The sequence below is a fragment of the Sinocyclocheilus grahami genome, unplaced genomic scaffold (assembly GCF_001515645.1).
Source record: "Sinocyclocheilus grahami isolate Dianchi unplaced genomic scaffold, SAMN03320097.WGS_v1.1 scaffold310.1, whole genome shotgun sequence".
Classification (NCBI taxonomy): Eukaryota; Metazoa; Chordata; class Actinopteri; order Cypriniformes; family Cyprinidae; genus Sinocyclocheilus; species Sinocyclocheilus grahami.
This window is the reverse complement of record NW_015505489.1, coordinates 337,227-347,325: the sequence shown is the minus strand read 5'-3', so window position 1 is coordinate 347,325 and position 10,099 is coordinate 337,227. Positions and strand designations below refer to the sequence as shown.

The 10,099-nt window shown below is 38.5% G+C and overlaps 1 protein-coding gene across 1 annotated transcript in view; it reads right to left on the bottom strand.

The window, feature by feature from the left end:
* Positions 1 to 1,546: 1,546 nt before the first annotated feature.
* Positions 1,547 to 10,099, bottom strand: part of triob (trio Rho guanine nucleotide exchange factor b) — a 190,259-nt gene continuing 181,706 nt past the window's right edge. The window contains exon 58 of the mRNA XM_016293909.1: positions 1,547 to 3,864. Within this exon, the coding sequence (XP_016149395.1) occupies positions 3,319 to 3,864 (546 nt within the window). The 3' untranslated portion in view covers positions 1,547 to 3,318. The remainder of the gene's footprint in view (positions 3,865 to 10,099) is intronic.

Here is a 10,099-nt window from a genome sequence, read left to right as displayed (position 1 = left end):
CTTTTTGAAGTATTTGATGTATTCTATGCTTCAAAATAAACTAACCCTTGGACAGTGTTGTTTCCATGGCGCAGAACTGCCAGAACTGAGAACATTGTGTATTATCTTAAGGTGTAAAATTACCTATCTGTGTTCAAGGAAGATATCTGATCAAATCATGACTCATGCGCACTTATAAACCACAAATATAGCATTCTGATAATGACACCATACACTCATAGTGTATTATTAGACCACTTGAATTATTCCAGATTTCTTGAGCTAGTTAAAGTGTGCCTCCTGGTGGTACAAGCTTTATGAAGCACTTTCTTAATAACTGCACACAGTCAGAGATGTCAAAATACCCCATTATTATATCAGTCAACAGACAACTTATTTCAAACCTAAATTAGCCAAAGACAAAAATGAGTCATGGAAACTGTTCACACTATGTTCACGATTTCTTAGAAAGCAATCTGAGAGGGGAACTTTTGATTCATACTTATGGAAGTTTGAATTTTCAGTATGAACGTTTTATTTTCAGTATGAAAGGTTCAGATCATTTCATGTTATTCGGTTGGTTATCTTACACCTCAAAGCCAGGGCTGGGCCACTAAATGGAATTATTTGAACGTCAAAGTCAAGAGTTTGAAACTTGAAAACAGTGGCACATTGCGTTTCTCAAGAAGAACAGGCTGTACGTGTGGGTGCCTGCAGAACAGCATTAAACAGTTTAAACACCAACCTTCTCCTCACACCTCATAAAAAAACAAAGTTATATTCACACAATCAGACAAACAACCACAGATGCGGCAAGTGTCAAACACAGACGTGAATAAACTCGCGAACCTTTCTGTAAAAGGCATCATTTTTCTTTCTTTAAATACAAGTATGCCTACATGCTCCCATGAAGACAAGTACAAAACCTGTTTACATTTTTTTTAGGCCAATGCCTTAACTGGATAAGTCTTAAAGAAAAATGAAATAGTTTTTTTTTTTTTTACTAATGTGTCTCTAAATGAATTTTTTTCCATGCAATTAATAGGACCAGTGTTGTCAATTTAGCAATTTTGTTGCTAAATTTAGCAACTTTTCACACTGCCCTAGCAACTTTTTCTTCCAAAAGCACCAAGCAACAAATGTAGCTATTTTTATTTTATTTTTTGGCAATTTTTAGCAACTTTTGATAAGTGACTCAAACGATAAAAAGGCACCCATATTCCATCTAATTGTTCTGTAAAACAATAAATTTTTAATGCATTTACAGTTCCTTGCACATGTTGAGACCACCGCGATAAGATCAGGGGAAGTTTGATTAGTCATTTGTCTGTTTTGGGATCTTTCCAAAATCACAGCACCTGCAGATGCAGTTTTCACACCTGTTTCCTCAGCCGCTCCGGATGGTTTTCACATGGTCTGGGTGAGGTCTCGAGAGACGTAGACGTAGAAAATATGTACAAATACTAATCTTCAGATCAGCTAGTTGTATACACCAGATCAAACTTACAAGGTCAAACTTACCTAAACAAAGGCACTTGACTAGTTGTACGAATAAAATGTTTCCGATGTTTAATCTCAAAAATAACTGAGGGTAAAGTAACTTATGTACAGCACAGAATGTGCAAACATGTATGGTTTCTGTACAAAGAAATATACATGCAAAATTAATATCGAGTCAAAAACATTCAAAATGACATTATGTAAAAAACAGGGTGTCGCTACGTCCAGTTTTTTTATGGTGTCTGTACATCTATACATTATGAGAAACTAACTTAAATAAAACATGAAAAATTATACTAACATTACTGACCCAGCATATTATTTACCTCCTTTATATTCAGCAATAAAGTTTTAGTGACAAGGGTTGACAGTTGTTATTTTGGATTATTAGACCACTGCAACTTGCCTCTTCAACTTCAACCCACAATATGGAGGCAATTAACTTGGTACTTTCTCCCTGTACAACAGATACAGTACACGGGGAACGATTCATCTCATTGTATTTAAAATAAAGTGAACTGAAAACAAAGAATAATTCATTTAGTCATGCAAACTTACATTAACAGACTACTGCTACAATGAGCAGATATGGAAATTAAAATGCCTAATAATCTGACAATATGAAGCACTACTTCAATTAAATTAGATTAACAAAAAACCGAACAAGACACAATAAATAAATCAACAATCAATACAAGTAAACTCCTGCTCCAGGAGTCAGAACTGCATTCATAACATATTGTTACAAATTATAACCACCAAACAGGGAGAAGAAGCATTTAGGTACATGAGGATTAACTTTGGTATAATGATAAAAATAACGACATTCATAACGAAAGTGTGACAAAGACACAACTGATTTTTCACCAATGAGGCTTAAGCTTACAAAATAATACTGAACACAGAAAATTCAGCAAAAGAGCCACGGATACATCATATCTCAACTCGCAGTGGCCGATACATGTACTTAACAATGTTGATTTAACACGAATCATTATAAATAGCTGCAAAATGTTAAAGCCCCAACATTGCACATTTCAACAAGTTACAAAGAGTGCACATCTGCTGTGGTTACCAACACTTCCTGCCTTCGGCGGCTTTCCAGCTTGTATTCTAACTGGTCAGTTGAAAGTCATGATCAGCCAATGAGAAAGCATGTCAAACACGGCAAATTAACATGAATGAAGGCAGGTCCAGTTCATTTACAACATAAGGCTGTTAAGACAGACGCGAATTGAAATGAAAAGCTTATCTTTTACTCCCCTTGTGCGAAAGAGTTGCAGCTGTTAAAAATTGTTTCATTTGTTATGCCTGATTTCCAATATGACGGTATGTTTATCAAACATGGAACTTGAGATGAACGCCATAGTGTAACCTATTTTACTTCCCTTTAAGTCTTTAAATAAGCTTTTTATTTTTATCATCTTTACTGTGCTTCTATACATGGTTTGTACAAAATGTAATCTTTCCTGAATGTAGCTATTCAAATTACAGTACTCCACTGAAACAACCTGATTGAAATACCGTCTAAAGCTTTCTGGCTCAGGGAAAAAGCCTTCAAAAGAATCCCCCTCCCCCCCTTCTTAATTCACATTTGTTTCTCGTGAGTTTTGTCCATACAAAGGGAGAACATGTACATGTAGCTGAAATGATTTTTTTGAAGGGTTGGAAAAGGGGACTTCAGAGTTTTGTCAGCAGCAGTTACAGTAACAGAGACCCAGAACCATTTCAGAATGACTCTAAAAGGAGGATGAGATTTCCTATTTATAACCTATACTTTCCTTAATAGAACTGCAGGAGAACTAGCTTACAATTGGATTTCCACTCTACGTCTCTCTCTCAGGTCTGGCTAAGTAGGCGACTACGCAGGAATGCACGGAAACTGGCCACGGGTCGCAGGTCGTTCTGATGTTTCCTCCGCTCTATAAAAGAGATGAGTCTGGAAGTGTCGAGGTGAGCTGCGCCAGAGGCCGCGTTGGGCTGCAGCCATGGCTCCTCACGCAGGCAAACCTGCGCAGAGGGACGTCTGCATGGCTCGCCTTGGAGTAAGTCGCATACGAAGTCCCTCGCTGCCTGACTCACGCTGCGGAAGTAGTCCTCCGGGAAGCTGAAGTCGAGACGGCAGATGTTGAGGCAGGTCTCCTCGACACTCTCATCCAGGAAAGGGGAAGCCCCACTGAGCATCACGTACGCCAACACGCCTAGACTCCAGAGGTCAGACGCCAGAGCCGCTGGTTCACCCAGCACCAGCTCTGGGGCGGAGAACTCTGGGCTGCCCAGCAGTGGGTGGATGTAAGGGGTGTTGGAGAGATGTGCCGCATCACCGAAATCCGTCAGTTTGACTAGAGGCTGGTTTGACGTTTGCTCGATTAATACATTCTCGGGCTGAAAGACATAATGCAGATAAGCATGGGATAACAGACACATGACAGATTCAAATGATAAACATTTAAATTAAATAGCACACTTGGCTTGAGAATGATGTAATCCAGTCAAGTATTCAAGCAAAGTAGTCTCTACGTAAAATACTTCACAAAATTGAAATATTCAGTAGTGTAGGGAAGATGGGATAAAATGACCTCCCACCTTATTTTTCTTTTAACCACAGATGTCACAAAATCTCTAGGAGTGGCAATATATTAAAATAGAAGCAATTAGTCAGCTGGAGACTGAAGTACAGAATAAGGCTTAAAGGGTGTAAACTGGATGTTTCATCACTTATGAATATATATATATACAGGGGTTGGACAATGAAACTGAAATACCTGGTTTTAGACCACAATGATTTATTAGTATGGTGAATGGCCTTCTTTTGTGGCCAATACAGCATCAATTCGTCTTGGGAATGACAGATACAAGTCCTGCACGGTGGCCAGAGGGATTTTGAGCCATTCTTCTTGCAGAACAGTGGCCAGGTCTCTACGTGATGCTGGTGGAGGAAAACGTTTCCTGACTCGCTCCTCCAAAACACCCCATAGTGGCTGGTGACTGTGCAGGCCATGGGAGATGTTCAATTTCACTTTCATGTTCATCAAACCACTCTGTCACCAGTCTTGCTGTGTGTATTGGTGCATTACCATCCTGATACATGCAGGGGTGTGAAGTAACGAATTACAAATACTCACGTTACAGTAATTAAGTAGTTTTTTTTATCAATAATTGTACTTTTTTGAGTAGTTTAAAAATTGTGTACTTTTACTTGAGTACATTTTAAGTGATGTATCGGTACTTTTACTCCGCTATTTTCCTCTGTTTGTGGTCGTTACATGCTTATTTTATTTTTATCCATCAACGTGATTGGATAGATAGTAACGTAATGGGTCTTGTGACTTTCGTCAAATCAAATTGTGCATAGAAAACTTAAACCGCCAACTGTTTATCATGGCTGCTGGAAGCGCATTCTTCAAGCATCAATTCAGTCGCATCTTCCTCTAACTTAATATGTTAAAGGGGTCATATGATGCGATTTCAAGTTTTCATTTCTCTTTGGAGTGTTACAAGCTGATTGTGCATAGATAAGATCCCTGAAGTTGCAAAGACTAAAGTCTCAAAACCAAAGAGATATTCTTTATCAAAGTTAAGACTCTGCCACGCCCCCCCTAAAACGGCTCGGTCTAAAACGCCCCCACATATCTACCTCACTATGTGGAAATATTTGCATAATGCCGCCCAAATGTGCACACAAAGAAAGAAGGCGTGGTTTCAGTAACGCAGTTAGTGTTGACGCTTTAAGATTACTTACAACAGAACAGCAATGCATTTTATGGACGACCGTTTCGTGAACCTAGGAGAAGAGGTAAAACTGACTTTGCTATGACAATATGGCGCTTCTGAATCAGCTACTGTTTTGTTATTAGTTTAAGTATTTGCTATTGACTGTTCAAATGCAGAGTTTTGCGCATCGTGTGTGTGTGTGTGTGTGTGCGTGCACGCGCGCGCGAGTGAGAGAGTGTGTGTGTGTGTGTGCGTGCGCGCGCGAGCGAGAGAGAGAGAGAGAGAGAGAGAGAGAGAGAGAGAGAGAGAGACACATCACAGTGGAGTCAGCTGTCTTAACCGTGGCTTGTGTACTGCAAACACATACCAGCTTCATCACTGTGTCTGTCACGCGACTCGGTTCCCCTGGACTTTGCAGAAAACGAAGTGTTTGAGAGAGGCGGGGCATAGGGGACCTACAATTTTTTGAAATTTGGTGTGAGGTTGCGGGTATTGCGTACAGTGTTAACTGCCACGAGTGCCACGTTCAGTAAATTCCCACTCACTTATGAGATGCGCCATCTGCGCTGCCTCTCTCGCGTGCGTTCTGCAGCGGTCACTTGGATAAGTCGTTGTTGCTTGTGGAACTTGTTGACTTTTGATGAGTTTGAGCGCGTAATACGCGCTGTGAAAAAGTTTGTTGGAAACAAATTGAGGACCAAATCTGCACCTTATTGATGACCTGTGGCGTTAATATACTGATGAGCTTTGTAAAAATCGACACGTTTCAGAAAGGCGGGGCATAGAGGAGAAACAATAATGTACAGTATGTGGAAAATAATGTGTTTTTTGAACCTTAAACCGCAACACATTTCATTACACCAAATACACAAAATAATGTTATTTTTAGCAACATCATATGACCCCTTTAAAATTTATAAATTGTGGTGTACAGCGTTTATTATGAGGGGGTATAATTCACAGCTCAGTACTCACTACTCAATACTCATGAGTACTTTTAAATAGGCTACTCTTTTACTCTTACTCAAGTAGTTTTTTTGGACAAGTACTTTTAATCTACTCACACAAAATTTTTTTGGAAGGTAATGGTACTTTTACTTGAGTATATTTTTTCAGTACTCTTTCCACCACTGGACACACGGCACCCCCTTCAGGGTACAATGTTTGAACCATTGGGTGCACATGGTCCTCCAGAATGGTTCGGTAGTCCTTGGCAGTGACGCGCCCATCTAGCACAAGTATTGGGCCTAGGGAATCCCATGATATTGCAGCCCAAACCATCACTGATCCACCCCCATGCTTCACTCTGGGCATGCAACCATCTGGGTGGTAAGCTTCTTTGGGGCTTCTCCACACCGTAACTCTCCCGGATGTGGGAAAGACAGTGAAGGTGGACTCATCAGAGAACAATACATGTTTCACATTGTCCACAGCCCAAGATTTCCGCTGCTGGCACCATTGAAACCAACGTTTGGCATTGGCACGAGTGACCAAAGGTTTGGCTATAGCAGCCCGGCCATGTATATTAACCCTGTGGAGCTACCGACGAACAATTTTGGTGGAAACAGGAGAGTTGAGGTGCACATTTAATTCTGCAGTGAGTTGGGCAGCTGTGGTTTTATGTTTTTTGGATACAGTCCGGGTTAGCACCCGGACATCCCTTTCAGACAGCTTCCTCTTGCGTTGACAGTTACTCCTGTAAGATGTGGTTCGTCCTTCATGGTGGTATGCTGACATTACCCTGGATACCGTGGCTCTTGATACACCACAAAGACTTGCTGTCCTGGTCACAGATGCTAGACGCGCACCAACAATTTGTCCTCTTTTGAACTCTGTTATGTCTCCCATTATGTTGTGTGCATTGCAATAGTTTATGTAAAACTGTGCTATTGCTCTGCTAATTCAACATTCACACTCTGCTCTTACTGGTGGAATGTGCAATCAGTGAAGATTGGCCACCAGGCTGCACAAATATAGCCATGAAACATCCAACACTATATTGGTCAGTGTTTCAGTTTCATTGTCCAACCCCTATATATATATATATATATATATATTCATTCATAAGAATGATATAAACAGTCATTTATACAACTAAATTAGCAAATCTTTCTGTTTATTTCCCTTAATAACACATTGGCTGATGCATAATACATATATTTTAAGTCTCTTATTTACTTCACTCATTCTTATTCTTATTTACAAATGTCTGATAAACATTAAAATATATTTCCATGTATTCTAAACATTATACTAAATTTACAGAATGTTTTCTAACATCCAATAAGGACATTTCAGCATATTGTATTCATCTCAGCAAATGTATTCTATTACACTCTAAATATGACATCTAAATCAGTGGTTCTCTACCTTTTTGACTCCAAGGGCCATTAGGATATACACAACAAAATTAGGTACTCCATGTATTAAATAATAATAATAAAGCAATTAAAAAACTATTTAAATTGATAAAATATATGATGACAGCTCAGTGGCAATTTGACCTCTTTTCATAAGTCAAGCTAGTCTTCTACTATATCTTATAGATATATTAGTTATATTTAGATTTTTTATATGTTGTATTGATACATCATATTGTTAGTCATCAATGCATCGATTCATATATTTGCTAAATACCCTGTTTCTATTATTTAGATTAATATTTTCTAGTGTATGTGGAAAATAATGTGTTTTTTGAACCTTAAACCGCAACACATTTCATTACACCAAATACACAAAATAATGTTATTTTTAGCAACATCATATGACCCCTTTAAAATTTATAAATTGTGGTGTACAGCGTTTATTATGAGGGGGTATAATTCACAGCTCAGTACTCACTACTCAATACTCATGAGTACTTTTAAATAGGCTACTCTTTTACTCTTACTCAAGTAGTTTTTTTGGACAAGTACTTTTAATCTACTCACACAAAATTTTTTTGGAAGGTAATGGTACTTTTACTTGAGTATATTTTTTCAGTACTCTTTCCACCACTGGACACACGGCACCCCCTTCAGGGTACAATGTTTGAACCATTGGGTGCACATGGTCCTCCAGAATGGTTCGGTAGTCCTTGGCAGTGACGCGCCCATCTAGCACAAGTATTGGGCCTAGGGAATCCCATGATATTGCAGCCCAAACCATCACTGATCCACCCCCATGCTTCACTCTGGGCATGCAACCATCTGGGTGGTAAGCTTCTTTGGGGCTTCTCCACACCGTAACTCTCCCGGATGTGGGAAAGACAGTGAAGGTGGACTCATCAGAGAACAATACATGTTTCACATTGTCCACAGCCCAAGATTTCCGCTGCTGGCACCATTGAAACCAACGTTTGGCATTGGCACGAGTGACCAAAGGTTTGGCTATAGCAGCCCGGCCATGTATATTAACCCTGTGGAGCTACCGACGAACAATTTTGGTGGAAACAGGAGAGTTGAGGTGCACATTTAATTCTGCAGTGAGTTGGGCAGCTGTGGTTTTATGTTTTTTGGATACAGTCCGGGTTAGCACCCGGACATCCCTTTCAGACAGCTTCCTCTTGCGTTGACAGTTACTCCTGTAAGATGTGGTTCGTCCTTCATGGTGGTATGCTGACATTACCCTGGATACTGTGGCTCTCGATACACCACAAAGACTTGCTGTCCTGGTCACAGATGCTAGACGCGCACCAACAATTTGTCCTCTTTTTTAGCACCCGGACATCCCTTTCAGACAGCTTCCTCTTGCATTGACAGTTAATCCTGTAAGATGTGGTTTGTCCTTCATGGTGGTATGCTGACATTACCCTGGATACTGTGGCTCTCGATACACCACAAAGACTTGCTGTCCTGGTCACAGATGCTAGACGCGCACCAACAATTTGTCCTCTTTTGAACTCTGTTATGTCTCCCATTATGTTGTGTGCATTGCAATAGTTTATGTAAAACTGTGCTATTGCTCTGCTAATTCAACATTCACACTCTGCTCTTACTGGTGGAATGTGCAATCAGTGAAGATTGGCCACCAGGCTGCACAAATATAGCCATGAAACATCCAACACTATATTGGTCAGTGTTTCAGTTTCATTGTCCAACCCCTATATATATATATATATATATATTCATTCATAAGAATGATATAAACAGTCATTTATACAACTAAATTAGCAAATCTTTCTGTTTATTTCCCTTAATAACACATTGGCTGATGCATAATACATATATTTTAAGTCTCTTATTTACTTCACTCATTCTTATTCTTATTTACAAATGTCTGATAAACATTAAAATATATTTCCATGTATTCTAAACATTATACTAAATTTACAGAATGTTTTCTAACATCCAATAAGGACATTTCAGCATATTGTATTCATCTCAGCAAATGTATTCTATTACACTCTAAATATGACATCTAAATCAGTGGTTCTCTACCTTTTTGACTCCAAGGGCCATTAGGATATACACAACAAAATTAGGTACTCCATGTATTAAATAATAATAATAAAGCAATTAAAAAACTATTTAAATTGATAAAATATATGATGACAGCTCAGTGGCAATTTGACCTCTTTTCATAAGTCAAGCTAGTCTTCTACTATATCTTATAGATATATTAGTTATATTTAGATTTTTTATATGTTGTATTGATACATCATATTGTTAGTCATCAATGCATCGATTCATATATTTGCTAAATACCCTGTTTCTATTATTTAGATTAATATTTTCTAGTGGGAAGGATTTATTTTTGCTATTGTTTATATTTAGAATGAAAGCTGTCACCAGGAAGAGTTATTTGTATTTTATAGTTATTTGTATTTTTATTTATTTGTTATTTGTACTTTTATTGCTTGTTATATACTGTACAACCAAAAAAAATAAAAAATAATATATATATATATATATATATATTTTTTTTT